The 15,924-nt window shown below is 41.6% G+C and overlaps 2 protein-coding genes across 2 annotated transcripts in view; both read right to left on the bottom strand.

Annotated features, from left to right (window-relative positions):
- pggt1b (protein geranylgeranyltransferase type I, beta subunit) overlaps nt 1-6,089 on the bottom strand; it is a 37,553-nt gene extending 31,464 nt beyond the window's left edge. The window contains exon 1 of the mRNA XM_063195670.1: nt 5,962-6,089. Within this exon, the coding sequence (XP_063051740.1) occupies nt 5,962-6,089 (128 nt within the window). The remainder of the gene's footprint in view (nt 1-5,961) is intronic.
- A 155-nt stretch (nt 6,090-6,244) lies between these two features.
- On the bottom strand, nt 6,245-15,459 carry LOC134445129 (FYN-binding protein 1). Its single transcript, XM_063194214.1, has 15 exons — nt 14,318-15,459; nt 13,903-13,957; nt 13,530-13,597; nt 13,344-13,366; nt 13,199-13,245; nt 12,611-12,758; nt 11,444-11,603; nt 11,010-11,145; nt 9,939-9,976; nt 9,225-9,285; nt 7,760-7,847; nt 7,462-7,624; nt 7,230-7,260; nt 6,727-6,758; nt 6,245-6,629 (listed from the first exon to the last, which is right to left on the bottom strand). Exons 1-15 carry the CDS (start codon nt 15,222-15,224, stop codon nt 6,610-6,612), a joined length of 1,977 nt encoding a protein of 658 aa, XP_063050284.1. The 5' UTR covers nt 15,225-15,459; the 3' UTR covers nt 6,245-6,609.
- Nucleotides 15,460-15,924: the final 465 nt, after the last annotated feature.

Below are 15,924 nucleotides of genomic sequence, written 5' to 3'. Positions count from 1 at the left end.
GTTTCTAAATATGGGACAATCCCATTATTTCAAAGGATCACTGTTCACTTATTATTTCACATTTAGGTCTACTGACAGTGTCTAAATAGTGTAGCCTATTCATTTATTTGTTTATTAGGGGTATGGTGGTTAAGCAAAGGTGGAATTTTATCTTATACTTTATATTTACTGTATTCAGAAAAAAATACTCATTTGTTGCATATTAATGACCATATCAGCATGTTTAGGTGAATAAGCTCTGTGGGGGGCACAGCAGCTTGGCTGGGGGGGCAATGCCCTCCAATGCCCCCCCGTGGCGCCGGCCCTGTCAATGACACAAGGCCACAAGCACAAGGGAGGACGGGAGTTAGGTTGATGCAAAGAACCCAAAGTTTAGAGTCTACCCACTGGCCAAGCCAACTCCCTCATGAGTCATTGCAAGAGCAGTAGCAGCAGGAGTAGCAGTAGCAGTGTCTCTCATTGTCCTGTTTTTTCCCCCCGGTATGTCTGTGTTGTCTACATGTTTTCTCATTTGTAAAGCGACTTTGAGTATCATGAAAAGCGCTATATAAACCTCATGTATTAGTAGTAGTAGTAGTAGTAGTAGTAGCAGATGGGTCATTTCACGTGAAATCAGACACTTTGGGACCCGACCGATCCGGATTTCAATCATACTTGGTGTGCCTTTTTAGTAGCAAGGTAGCACCCCAGAACTGCATTGGTTTGAATCTGACACTAATATTAAGAAAGAAACAGACTAGGAAAGGTTCACATGTGAGGGTAGGACACTATACATTCAGCCTTGAATATATCAGTCAGTGTTAGTCACAAAAAGATGCCTGTGGTGTTATTTGAAAGCTCTTTTCTGGCTCTACATATTACACAATCAGCTTGGAATACAACAACTCTCAGAATATGAATTATGATAAATTGAAAAATTAAAAATTGAATATCTAAAAAAAACTATATTTTAAAATGGCCAGTTCCTTGTCCAAACGTAGCCGGCAATGTCATTAGCAACACCTCAAATGCTGGTGTTCGGTTCTTTATTCATTTCAGAGAGAATTTGACTCACAAATATGGCATCATACAGACCACTTACTAATAATATGGTAATACCATAGTAGCATCACATGACAAAACAAAAACAAAACAAAAATGGTCAGTTTCCATGGTCCCAGGTTTCAGAAACTAAGGCAGATGTCCATTTATACACACCAAATGATGATATGTGAATGTTTGAACATTCCTTCTTTTTGTACCTGTGTCATCTTCCCTTTACCGTACTTTAAATAGATAATCAATGGCTACACTCTCATTGTGTACTCTACCAGTGCATTTGAAGCAGCAGCTGTGTCTTTTGTAGATAATGTATAAGTGCGTCCCGTTGCAGTTACAGGTTCCACTACCAGAAGCACATCCTGATGATCCATGACAAGTCTATCTGGTCTGAAGGGAAAAGTGAAGGATGGAGATGGTCCATGAGGATGCAGGAAGTTCAGTTTCACCTCTCCAGTGCTCGGCATACATTCCTCAACACATGCTAGCCACCAGTTGCCATCATATACAGCTACAACATACCCTTTGATGCTTGAAAATGTAACACATTCCTTTACTGAGCTCACTCTTTCAACTCTGCCTTCTCTGAATGCTGAAAATGGCCTAACTTCCACTGTGTCCATTGACAATGGGCAGAAGCTGTGTAGTTTTTGAGTACCTGGATTAGTTCTTGCAGATTCCAACCTTTTCAACAGGTTCTCAGCTTCATGATGGTACATCTCTGTTGTGGCAATGGATGTTCTTGAGAGAGATGCACCATCATGAAGCTGAGAACCTGTTGAAGAGGTTTGAATCTGCAAGAACTATTCCAGGTACTCAAAAACGACACAGCTTCTGCCCATTGTCAATGGACATTAGGCCATTTTCCTAATTCAGAGAAGGAGTTGAAAGAGTGAGCTCAGTAAAGGAATGTGTTACATTTTCAAGCATCAAAGGGTATGTTGTAGCTGTATATGATGGCAACTGGTGGCTAGCATGTGTTGAGGAATGTATGCTGAGCACTGGAGAGGTGAAACTGAACTTCATGCATCCTCATGGACCATCTCCATCCTTCACTTTTCCCTTCAGACCAGATAGACTTGTCATGGATCATCAGGATGTGCTTCTGGTAGTGGAACCTAACTGCAATGGGACATACTTATACATTATCTACAAAAGACACAGCTGCTGCTTCAAATGCACTGGTAGAGTACAAAATGAGAGTGTAGCCATTGATTATCTCTTTAAAGTACGGTAAAGGGAAGATGACACAGGCACACAGAGAAGGAATGTTCAAACATTCACATATCATCATTTGGTGTGTATAAATGGACATCTGCCTTAGTTTCTGAAACCTGGGACCATGGAAACTGACCGTTTTTGTTTTGTCATGTGATGCTACTATGGTATTACCATATTATTAGTAAGTGGTCTGTATGATGCCATATTTGTGAGTCAAATTCTCTCTGAAATGAATAAAGAACCGAACACCAGCATTTGAGGTGTTGCTAATGACATTGCCGGCTACGTTTGGACAAGGAACTGGCCATTTTAAAATATAGTTTTTTTAGATATTCAATTTTAAATTTTTCAATTTATCATAATTCATATTCTGAGAGTTGTTGTATTCCAAGCTGATTGTGTAATATGTAGAGCCAGAAAAGAGCTTTCAAACAATACCACAGGCATCTTTTTGTGACTAACACTGACTGATATATTCAAGGCTGAATGTATAGTGTCCTACCCTAAAATGTGAACCTTTCCTAGTCTGTTTCTCCCTTAATATTAGTGTCAGATTCAAACCAATGCAGTTCTGGGGTGCTACCTTGCTACTAAAAAGGCACACCAAGTATGATTGAAATCCGGATCGGTCGGGTCCCAAAGCGTCTGATTTCACGTGAAATGACCCAGATACCATATTTTCTCCCTTCAAGCCTGACTGTGGTGGAAGCGTCCAGCCCGCACCAGCCTGGTCTCCACAGAAGCCATTGGGCTTACCTTGCCTGGTTAACACCAGGCTCTCTCACATACAAGATGTCTGGTAGGAAAGGAGTGATTGTGCAAAGCAGCATGGGATTTCCCAGGCTAGGGTTTACCCACCGGCCTCCTCCATCAGCCATCACAGTGGCTGAAGCTCCAGCAGTAGCAGTAGCAGGAGCAGAGCTCTACCATATTATTCCTGTCAAGCCTGATTGTAGTGGCCGGGATCTGACTGGCCATACACCATAGGCTTTGCTGCATGACCGACTTTTCTCCAGTCTAGTTTGTCATGGATGAGTGCAGGCACATGAGCGTACACACACACACACGCGCACACGCACACGCACACACACGCACACAAAGACAAAGCAGGCCCGCTGTGAGGCAGTCCCGAGATGCCATGGGATCAGGCATAGCAGGGACTAGGAAAATGTGAAATCCCACAGAATGTTCCAAGACATATGGTGGCCACCAATGGCCAAAGATGGGAGTTGAGGACTAGGGGAATAATGGAAGTGAAAGTCTGCCTTGTATTGTTGGGCATTGTCTTTACACACACAATATTCCATTCATCCCTCACACAAGTAAACAAGGGTATCCATGACAACAGAGTCCAGGGAGCAGTGCTCAGGGACGGTGCCATGTTCAAGAGTGATACTGACAAAGACACTCCCACACCCAACCACCAATATCAGGATTCTAACCAACAACCTTTAAGCTGCAACTCCTACAATGTAAAGCAGGGGTGGGGAACCTTTTTCATTTGAGGGGCCATTTCAAAATAATGCGAGGGCCGTAAAAGTCCTCCAAGGGCCGTATTATGAACACAAACCAGGATTTCCCCCAGCACTTTAGGCCTATATCGAAGGCAGCCACCTTTAAAGTTTAAAACAGACCCCACCTTCTCTAGGTCCCCTGAATTATAACTCAATTGTATTGCATATGTATTTTCTAAGTTTCCTTTACAAAATATGTCATATTTCATGTGAAGCTGCATAATATTGAAACGATATGGGGGGCCGGATACAACGGCCTCAAGGGCCGCAAATGGCATTCGAAACATAGGTTCCCCACCTCCTGATGTAAAGGTATAAGCTTATTCTTGGACCTATGTAATAGGCTGCATTTAGTGCTTAATTAACCCTCTCTTTCAGTTATAACACTCACAGAAAGGCCTAACTTACACAAATTCTTGCAAACTATGCATCTTAGAAACCTCAGGATCAAATAAAGTACTATACTGATTTTTTTTTTTTTTTTAGAATCTAAACAGTCAGCGAGGCAAAACCATATCACAAATTCTGAAAAATGGTTGTGCAATAGCTTTGTTACTCTTAATGCTGTTTACTTTTCTACTACATTGAAAAAAGTAAGAAAAAAAACCAAAAGAGTTACAAAAAAGAAAAACAAGGTGGCCTGTGTGTGTGTGTGTGTGCGCGCGCTCGCCTCCTATGCATCGCACTTCATCTCTCTGTGGTGACATGGCAGTGCCAGCAGCCCAGTAAGCATGCTGAGAGCAGCACAGTGAGCGAGTGTGGGTGTCGCATATGCAGTCATTTTCTCAAGTGAGCTGTGCGGGGCAGCAGCAGCAGCAACAGCAGCAGCAGCAGCATCTAAGTGGCACTTTGCTGAGTAGCTGCCTGCAGTGCACACGGTGTGTGTGTGTGTGTGTGTGTGTGTGTGTGTGTGTGTGTGTGTGTGTGTGTGTGTGGGGGGGGGGGGGTCTTTTCCATTGATTTTATCCTTTAAAAAAAAGCTGCCAGTGGCCCTGCCCTGGGTTACCAACAGGAACACACATAACACAACACTTATGTTGGCTACAATACATTGTCTTTCTGGCTACCATAATAGATATCCAAGGACAGACCATACGAAGTGCCACACAATTAAGCCTAATAAACAAAAATCAACAAATAAAAAGGCCTATCAGAGATAAGACTGCTAGTATTAGGTATACTCGGTGTAGTTCATGACGTTACACCACCTGGACTTCCATCCACACAATTAGCTTTTGCCGAATCAACAGCACATTTGCTTTGACAAGGAAAATACCAAACAGACGCACGTGAACCCAGGTTAAGGTGAAATCTCACATGCGCTGACGACAAGAGGAGGTGGATCCCCAGCAAATTGATTTCATTACTTTTTAACCATTTGTCCAGGGGTGCCTCTGACTAGGTTTGAGCCAGAGAAAATACAAGAGGAATCTTACTATCTCTGTTACATTGTGGCTTTTACAAGAGCTGAAGTGCCATCTAGAGCCCATTTGCGATTGCGCGTCATTTGTTTGAAAGTGGCCTATTAGCTTACAGTTAAAAGAAAGACACAGCATATGAAATGCTCGAATTACTTTTAAACTGCTACGCCTGAATTTCACCTGTGCTTCGTTGATGCCATAGAATTATACTTTCTATTGTATTATTTCTATGAGTTGATCCTACCTCGTCGTACCGCTTCACAAAATGTATAGAATCTCTTGAGTTAAGTGGGACACAACGTCAAATGAATGTCTGTGATAGGGGGGCTTTCCGGTGTATCCTACTGCCCCAAATACACATCATGTGTAGTCATGCTTGATATGTCATTAATTTCCGTACAACACAACATAAATTTCTTCTGCCATTGTTAACATGCAATATTTATGTCAAGCGTGCGATAGGTTTTCATGTTATTGTGAGGGTTTTTTGTCCTTTGCCCAGACCAATTCGCCATGGCAGGCGAACCAGCAACTTACACTGGGCTGGCTATCAAATGGCGTTGAACACAATAGTCGTATATGGGGGTCACAAAGCACAAATGTAATTGTGCTAAATATCAATAAAAATGTATCCATTACGACCTGTAGGAACACATTTTCGTGACGAGTACTTAGCTAACAAATAATGAATGGTCTGCGAACCACCCTGCTAGCATTGTGTTTGACAGACTATCAAATGACCTGATATCGCAAAGGTAGTGTGTTACCTGCTTGTCTCCAAAGACGAATATCTCTCCGGTAAAACTTGAAGGCATCTCTGAAAAAAACGTATGTGTCTATCTCGCAAGAAATCAATTTGCTCGAAATCATCAAATGACTGCTCATCATCCGCCATCTTTAAAATTACAAATACTTCCTGTATTTTCCTTCTCTATGGTTTTGACTTCTATCCAGCCGTCTGATTGTTCACACTGCCATCTACTGTAGAAACGCATGAAAACATTTAACCATTGTTGTAATAATCTTTAATTCACCACATCTGTAAATTAATGATCAAAATGATCAAATAAATTAAACAACAGTAATAAAAAGGCTGCATCCAACCATACTTCTTAATGCATTTTATTTCACAAATTTAAAACACACATGATCAGTTGATAGTTGATAGATCTAAAGTCGTAATAAAAAGGCTGCATCCAACCACACTTCTTAATCATTGACAGTAAATAGAATTTACTCTCAATGTTCTTAATGCATTTTATTTCACAAATTTAAACCACACATGATCAGTTGATAGTTGATAGATCTAAAGTCGATATAAAGTCTATACACATAAATAGCTTGCAAACCAATTCAAACTTTTGACTCTTATATATAAAAAACTACACAGAAGACACCAAGTTGTCATCAATTCTTCAGTTGTCATAAATGCAATCTGCAAGATGAGAAGAATGACAGCAGATGAAATATCCGGTTTTGCCCATTGAAGGAATAAATACAATTTTGCTGGTTAAAATGTAAGCAGAACTTACCCTCTCCAACATCATCATATATGTCTGCATCACTAGGGGGAGGGGGGTGAATAGAACCATTAATGCACGGTGTTAGACAAAAAACATGACTAGGCTATAAGACAAAGGTAAGGCAAAACACAGGAATCACAATTTAACAAAAAATAACAAATTAATAATTTGTTAGCCTGATAAACCAGCCTAAATGTGAGACTGGATGTGTGTCCAGCGAGTGGCACTGGTTTACTAGGCTAATCATTTGTGTTACTTTCACAGGAGCTAATGAACTGTCCTACAAACATTCACTCAAATTATCAGTATGCAGATTTTGACATTGAGTATACATTAACATTAACAGTGACCTATGCAATGACCTCTATGCAATATAGGCCCATCATGCCGTACACTACCAAAAATCTATCCATGAACCTCTTTAACTTAAATCCATTGTAGATATTTAAATGGTTCTTTAACAGAATGACTACAAAAACTACTGAGTTACTATTATTAGACAATATACTTACGTTTGGATGTGCTCCACAGAAACATAACCAACTGTAACAATGAAAAGGATATCCCAATATTAATTAATACAAAATAAAATAATAAACCATTACTTTATAACTATTCAATGACACAAATAGTATCATCATCATCATCATCATCATCATCATCGTTGTCGTCATCGTCATGATTATCATCACAATTAGAAATAGCTGTTATCTGTTATATTACTAAAAATATTTAGCAGCTCACATTTGCCATCCTTGTTCCTCCCAATGAGTTTGCCATCTTGTGCTTTAACAATGACATCAATGGATTCTCCTGGTTTCAGGACTAGATCTTTTCCTCCCCACTTCTTACAGCTGAGGGCTGGATCCACCACTACTTTATGCAGTACAGTGATGTCTCCATCATACTGTCAATGAGCACAGAAGAGAAGCATTTAGAAAGGTCTGCACTGTATAGGTGAGCAAAAGTGAAAGTGAAAAGAAGTGGGGTAAAAGTGTATGCGCGCATGCATGCAACACACTTAACGGTAACAAAAAAATACCTTGAACTTTTTCCTGAATTCTTTCTCATCTTTTTCAAACTTTTTCTTTTTCTTTCCATCTACCTCCTCTGCTCTTCCTCCTGGCAGACTGAGGATAAATGAATAGATTAATACATGAACAGACACTCAGCTGGACAGACTGACTGATTGATTGAGCCATTAATTGATTGGTGGATTGCTTGATTGGTTGACTCACTGATTAATTGATAAAAATGATGATACAAATAAAAGCAGCACATACAATACCACACTTTAGGGGAAAATACACATGAACAGTACAAGACAGAGTGCAGAAGTCTACAATTACTTGCTACTTGCCAGAGAGGGCAGACGATGGATAGCAGTGGTCTCCAAATGGCGGCCCGCTGGCCAGACTCGGCCAGGGCATGGCAAACACTTGGCCCACCATGAGGTTGGAACAAATGAAAAAATATATATGTGGTGTCGGTGGCCATACGGGCGGATGATTTGTTTGGCCCTCAGCCTCATTTGTCTCAGCCTATATGTAGCTTTAACCATGCATTTGTCCCTGCAGCTTTGTAGCTGTCTGCTACCAATGCCTGTAAACATGCTCCTTGGAAACCATTCACCCTGCTATACTTTTCTAGGTCAACGTGTTAAACATAGTGCTACACGGATGCTATACAGACGTTTAAGACCACCCTTGTCTGTCTATAGTCAGGTGTGGGTGATATGTTGCATTTCCTGCTGGTGAGTACGAAGTAGGCACAGAGTTCAAACTGCATGCATGTGGACTACCTCTGTGTTTCCAGGTAGCAAGATCAGTCACCCACATTACTTCTAAAAACTTTAACACAAAACAGTCAGGACAAGCGGGCTTATATGGGGATGCTGTGGCTCAATGGGTGAAGACGGTGTACCACTACACCAGTAACCCAGGTTCGATTTTGACCAGAGGTCGTTTTCCAATCCATTCCCTCTCTCCTCCAATCGTTTCTTGTCATATTCTTTCAGTGTCCTATCCTGAATAAAGGCATAAACGCCCAAAATGTATCTTAAAGGGACAGTTTGGTCAATTTCAACATGCAGTTGTATTGCTCACGCTACCCTTGACTTGTCAGTACCTGGTGATGCCACATTTTTCGGCTCAGCCCTTTCTGAGATATGAGCAATTCTAATGGGGGCAGCGTTTGTTTACATTTTTAAAAAATGAAACATAGGCCAACTCCAAATATTTTCCCAAAAGGTACTGCTGTTTGCTAGTTGTCTGCTGATGTTTTATAACCTTTTGGATGTTTTTGGGAATAAATAAAAATGTTTTTTTGAAATGTAAACAAAGAGCTGCCCCCATTACAATGACCAGGATCTCGGAAACGGCTGAAGAAGAAGAAAAAAAAAATCTCAGGCACTGACAAGTCCAGGGTAGTGTGAGCATTACAATTGCATGTTGAAATTGACCAAACTGTCCCTTTAAAAATGAGTTAACATGAAGGACAAAACTTACCCAGACAGTGGTGGTGGGGGTGGAGGGAAGGGCTGAGAGCTGACATCATCGTACACTTCATCTACAGTGCAAGAATAAAATATCAACCACAAAAGTCACAGTTCAGCAACCAAACAGTTTAGAAGAGGAAATGTGACAGTGGTGGACAACTAGATTGGCAAAGGATGGGGAATGTCATTTTAAGTAGTGCCACATAGTATCTCATGTCATCACCCTGTGCTATGGGACACTTCTCTCCGGATTAATAAAGTAGCTCTATTAGGGGTTTTTTTTTCGTTGTAAAGTGACGTAAGCGCCATTTTTTTTTTTACTTTTGCATGTTATTCTTGGAAATGACTGATCAGATATCTTATCTTCTAGTGTATGTGTGAATTCTTGCCATTCAAATATTTTGAGAACATACTTTTTAAACCTGTATAAAATGCATTTGGCAATGCATTGCATTGCACTGCAATGCCCAATACAAAAATGTCAATTTCCCCAAATGTTCCCAAATGGATGCGTCATTTCTCAACAAAGCTCAAGCTAAAGCTCTAGCTAAAGCCGAAAGACCTCAGGTACTGTACCTGTGTTAATTGGAATCTGCTGATTTAGCAGACATTTATCTACTGGATTGTTAGGTATTGAAATGAGGTTGTACATCACGGAAATCATGCGGTCATACTTGAGAATGGAACATTGAGACAAATGAAAATCGTAAAAAGAAAGGAGTACCGTCGATTCCAATAAAATCAGGAGGTGGAGGGGGAAAACTTCAGGGGGGGGGGAGAAGAAGAAAAGGAAGCATGTGATTATTGATTTATCAAAAATGATTATCAACACTGCCAAAGACTGTTACTAAGGATTGACATGCACATCTTTCAAAAAGCACGAAGCACAAATGTACAAGAACAACAGCACAAATAGTACAAAGGAAACAAAAAAACATTTAACACAGTTTACTAACCAAATAAATACTCTAGAGATTACAGTAGCACAAGACATAGTTTGCAAAGTAAAAGACAAATACTGCTTAATTGCACACCAAATGCATGTTGAACTACAAATGCACTCAGAGAGTGTAGACCTCCACCAAGGAAGCTGTTTGATAGAACACTTGACTATGTTACACCCAATTCTTTTTTTCCAAGTCTTGCTGCCTTGTTCCAGTTAGAAACTGGAATGCTAAAATGCACCCTATCTGACAATGGTGAAGAATCTTTTAACAGAAGCAAAGAGAAGAACCCGCACACCAGCAGCCGATGCAATAACTGGTGTATTGCTTTACATATGTACAAGTGATAAAAGTGCTCCCCAAAAGTGCAGAACGTTTTCGGTCACCAGACCTTCCACATTCTGTACTTTTGGGTAGCACTTTTATCACTTGTACATATGTAAAGCAATAAACCAATTATTGCATCGGCTGCTGGTGTGTGGGTTCTAGTCTTTGCTTCTGTTTATTATTGCTTTGGAACCAACATACACACTAGGACTGGAGTTTATGGCGCAACACCCCTTTGTCTTTTGTTTGGAAGAATCTTTTTTAAAATCCTGGATCCGGATTGTGATCAGAATCACCAACAAAATGTAATCACTTGTTCCTTTTTTCATTTCCAACAACTCCTCAAAATTTCATCCAAATCCTTGCATAACTTTTTGGAGCTATGCTGCTGACAGACAAACAAACAGACAAACAGACGAACCAACGCGGCCAAAAACATAACCTTCTCGGCGGAGGTAATAATCTGCTTTAGACTATGTAGAGCAAACTGCCTAGCATTGGGAAACACAGCACACTACACCTACCTGTTCATCATGCTAGTGCCATCTGTTGCTCCCACGTCGTCATACACATCGCCTGCTGCATCCTGCATCAGCTGACCACAGTTTGCCTTCAGTGCATTGTGGTCTATGGTCAGAGATGCAGTCTTCACATATCCATCTGTAAGTAGGAGTCAAAGGGAAAAGTAATAATTTGGTTTCATTTGGGGAAAGATAAATTGAGAAGACAAAGGATGTGCAACACTACTGCACTCACAAATACACAAACACAAACACAGACATAGCGGCCTGTCATGCACACAGAGGAAAGCCGACAGTGGGGGTCAAAATGGTCGGTTGTCTCTGGCCAAGGGAGAAACTGGGGAACTGGGTCCTCAGTACGCTGTATGTTTTGGGTTTGGGGCCTGGCCAAAGCTGTCAGCAGCCCTGCATACGCACACGCACACGCTGATACTCACAAAGGCCTTCACTGTTCCGGGCCAGCCAGAGTCCTTCAGGGTTGTCCGTCATGCGGATGATCTGGATGGTCTCTCCCTGAGTCAGCTGTAGCTCGTTCCTGCCGCCTTTGCAGTCCACCCGAGCTTTAGCCTCCTGCAACACCTGCACAGCTCCCGAAAGCTGCATTGGACATGAACTACAGTTAGTTACTGTATATTTATATACAACACAACTGTAGGGTAGCCGTGACCTATTGGTTAAGGAGATGGGCTTTAGATCAGAAGGTTGCAGGTTCAAATCCCACCCTTCCACTCCCTATCTCACTCTATGGGTTTAGGTGCCCTTGAACAAGGCACCTAAACCCCCTCTGCTCCAGGGACTGTAACCAATAACTGTAAGTCGCTTTGGCTAAAAGTGTCAGCTAAGTGTAATGTAATACTGTACAACACAATACTAATATGTCAGTGACACAAGCATGTTCATTTGTCACATGCATAGAACTACAGTGAAAGTGTGGCATGCAGTGACATTTCCGTTGGCCTGCCTGTAGGCTACTGTGTCAAAATCATAGTGTTCATAGTGCATTAAGTGATGGGGGAGTATACCCTGTGTGCGCATGAACAAAAGCATAGACCAGTGTTTCCCAACCTTTTTTGTCTTAAGTACCCCCTAAGCCTTTTATCATACCACGAGTACCCCCTGACTCATGCTTTATATCCCAATGTGACTATGCTCCATACATGTTTTCATTTTTCCAAGTACCCCTTGCAGGGTGCTCGCGTACCCCTAGTGGTACACGTACCCCTGGTTGGGAAACACTGGATAGACTGTGGGTGCAGGAATGTATGGACTACAGTTGTGGGGGCATGGATGGAGCATATGTGGAAGCAGAGGCTGCGTGTGTGTATAATACATAGAATTGAACTAAATCGAATAGAATTGAATAGAATACAACTAAATCTTGTACCCAAATCAAGCACACCATGACCAGTATGGCGTTTGAGATCTCACTCAAGAACGCTTCCACTAGGCCCACAGTAGGTGGACACACCCATTTTAGGCCCAGCTACTCAGCAGGCCCATGGCCTTATATAGGGGTGAAACACTTAATCTAGCGTTTCTGTGCTGCTCATCATGAGTTCACACGTTTGTGTCAGGCGTCTGAAAGTGTTTCAAATTGGACTTGCTTTAAATTTCTTTCGGGCCTCTCGCTCCTTCTTCTCGCGAAGTTTCTGTTCCTTTTTCTCCTGCTCGAGCCGTTTCTTCTCCTCTTTGTCGCATTTCCGCTGGTCGTCTCTGGGCGGTTTCTTCGTCTCTGTCTGGTCATTGTCTGCCCTATTTTAGAAGAAGACAAGATGAGATATTTGAAACTTAGTGTACACAGTTTTCACAATGTTCAGTAGGCTGGCTGAAACTAAACACAGAAGTGAGAAATGTCGGTATGGATATTTAATTACAGACATACCTGTAGATAAAGCCATGGAGATCAATACACACACGTATATATAACATTGCATTAGTGTTTTTTTTGTTGTTGGTTTTTTTTTGTACTTCATGCTCATATCAGTAGCCACACTTTCAGCCTCACTTGTTTTCAGTGCATGATTTTGTACTCATCACAGCAAATACTCCCCAAAATAACCAATATATTTAATTAATCATGGTTTGTAGTGTCTAATCATGGTCTTCTTTGAGCTCAGAAGTGGGAGGATGACGTTTTTTGGGTTTGTTTTTTTTACTCCTTTGATATTCCTCGTGAATAACTAAGCCCTCACCATCTCTCCTCCAGATCTTCATACAACTCCTCATCCACACCTGTTTCCTAAAGCACAGCAACAGAGAAAAAAACTGGTATATCAGCAGTGGACTTGGACTTAGATTAGCCATAAATGTTGACAGAGCTTAGAGAGGAAAACATACCTCAGAGTGTTGAAAGATGCCTCCTAAAAAAGTGATATAAAATCAAAATCATTAACTCTTTACCCATTTGATGAATTATGCACTAGCCTCTCATAGTCTCATATCTCATGTACAGTATGTCAAACAAAACAAACATAACATAAGTCAAACATAACATTGATAACAGACAAGATGTAACATGGCAACCTGGATGTGTCTGTGGAGATTGCATGGGGCCCACATCATCGTAACTTTGCTCTTCGATGGCAATGTTTCTAGAAAAAAAAACATCATCTTAAGTTAAAGCTTCAATATTGAAATTTTAAAATGTCAGTTATACAGTAGTATTGCTATTTGCTTTGCAATACACACATACACTTGGCACTTAAACAGCTAAATTTCTATCACAAAATAACATAACAGTACAAACCATTTCACCATGAGTGCAGGGACCTAAGATTATATAGTACCAAGGACACTGTCTAAGACAAGGCTTACAATTGCTATTTTGGATATGCCAGTATTATACAGCAAAAGGAAACAAACTGTAGCTACGGGGATGTGGCGTGTGTGCACTTACAATTCTGATTCACAGGGGACCACATACACGTCAGACGGTGGAGGTGGAAGAAGATCTACAGTTGTGCACACAGGGATAAAGTAGTCAGGGAAACAATAGAAACTGCATTAGCCTAACATTCTTATACACAGTGCACCGAGTAATTCACATGGACAGGCCGTAATGTTCTGTAGGGCCACTGACAGCTTTGACCGGGCCATCTGACCCATGTATCCTCTGTGGGTAGGCCCGATGTAATGCATATTGCTTTGTATAGCTGTAAGACAGCGTATAGAAGTATGGGATCTGATTCAGATTTTAAGCAATATCAATGGAATTTCATTAGACTGTGATTAAAATCATGTAGACAAAGTGGTGCTATCAAAAGGGGGGGGGGGGGGGGGTCACATATAATTGATGGATGTGAAAAGCTCACCATCAGTGTTAGATGACGACGATGTAAATTGACTCAGGTCAACGTGCGGCGGCCTCTGGGGCTTCCTGGGACATTTCCCCAGAGCAAACACATTAGGCAGCGGCTTGATTTTGGGCATCGCGCCTTCAGTGGTTTGGTCTTTGGGGATAAAGCCACCAGTAGTGTCAGGCTTCTGTTTAAACCCCACTTGTATGTTTGCAAGTTTAGGGCCCAAGTTGCTGGACGGCAGTTTCGAAAGCGGAGGAGGTTTAACCACATCTTCTGCACCACAATCAGCATCCTTGTCTACACTGGGTGTTGCCTGCTGTCGTTGACACAGGAAAGGGGATGTAATTTTGCCAGTAGACAGCGTCCTCTGCGCTACCTCCTTCTGGGCGTTGTTCTCTTGCGCACACTCTTGGACTGGTATGGTTCTCATTTGCACTGAAGGCTTTGGCTTCCACCCTGATAATGGAGCCGTTGGTCCAGCCGGGACCATGGGCCTGTCTGCTGCCCCTCCACCCGTACCGACAATAGCTGCCGTGCTGCTGGTTGGGTTGAGCGATGACAATTTTCCGGGGTTCAGTGGTGGTTTGGGTGCTCCAACAGGCTTTAGCTGTGAGGGTGAAGGAAATGTGGGCCTGTCTTTGTCTTTGCTGATGCCAGGGGTGTTGTTGAATGTGGATTGGGAAGGCTGCATGAAGTTGGAAGATAGTTTGGACACCACAGGCTTAGGCAGCTGAGTTTTAGTCCCACCAGAGTTCTCGCCACACCCGCCTGCATCACTGAAGGTTTCAAACCTTGTACCCATGTTAAGAACCCCTGAGCTGACATTGCGATTGACTGGCCTCTTGTTATCAGCCCAGGGGGGGTTAGGCGTGCTGGGGTTTGGGCTGTTGTTTAGCAAAGCTTTAGTGTAGGCATTCATCTTGCCTTGGCGCTGGAGGGATGGTGATGGGCATGAAGGGGCCAACTGAGCTGTGGAGTTGAAGGTTGCCAGGAGGTTCTTCACGTGTCCTGTGGACTGCTGAGAGAGAGGAGTGGTGACTTACCATTAGGGCATGCTACACTACATTCTTCCTTATTATATTGGAGTTTTATTGAATGGCTACTGAAGAAACTATGTGGATTGTTTGTTATTCATAGACTTTCTTTATCCAATTTTAAAGGTGCACTGTGTAAGATTTGTCGTTGTTTATTTCCAGAATTCATGCTACCCATTCACTAATGTTACCTTTTTCATGAATATTCACCACCACCAGATTCTAAGTATTCATTATGACTGGGAAAATGGCACTTTTCATACATGAAAATCTTCTCTATCGTCCGCCATTTTGATGTTCCAGAAATAGAGATTTTTAGCTGTAATATACTATATTTTTTTATAATTTGACCATGCTAGTAAATATTAGATTATTACTTAGAAAAAATTCATGAAAAGAACAAATTTGGCAATAGGCAACCCAGTTTCAATGAGCAGCATAGTTCCAGTACCCATTCTGGCCACATTCTACACAGTGCACCTTTAAAGGATATCAACAAAGTGATATTTAATCATCATTGGCCTACCATTAACACATGCTATTCCACTACAGGAACATTGTAATTGTCACTGTAAAAACTTAATT

Source organism: Engraulis encrasicolus, chromosome 3 (assembly GCF_034702125.1).
Source record: "Engraulis encrasicolus isolate BLACKSEA-1 chromosome 3, IST_EnEncr_1.0, whole genome shotgun sequence".
In the NCBI taxonomy this organism is placed as follows: Eukaryota; Metazoa; Chordata; class Actinopteri; order Clupeiformes; family Engraulidae; genus Engraulis; species Engraulis encrasicolus.
The sequence above is the reverse complement of the archived record's forward strand: the minus strand, read 5'-3'. Positions and strand labels throughout refer to the sequence as shown.

What these genes read in the sequence shown, in the direction of transcription:
- LOC134445129 (XM_063194214.1), bottom strand. Translation starts at nt 15,224, where the DNA reads ATGAATGCCTACACTAAAGCTTTGCTAAACAACAGCCCAAACCCCAGC. An exon ending in ATCTCCACAGACACATCCAG is followed by an intron (nt 13,367 to 13,529) that starts GTTGCCATGTTA and finishes TCACTTTTTTAG; the next exon opens with GAGGCATCTTTCAACACTCT. An exon ending in AATTCAGGAAAAAGTTCAAG is followed by an intron (nt 7,625 to 7,759) that starts GTATTTTTTTGT and finishes GCTCATTGACAG; the next exon opens with TATGATGGAGACATCACTGT.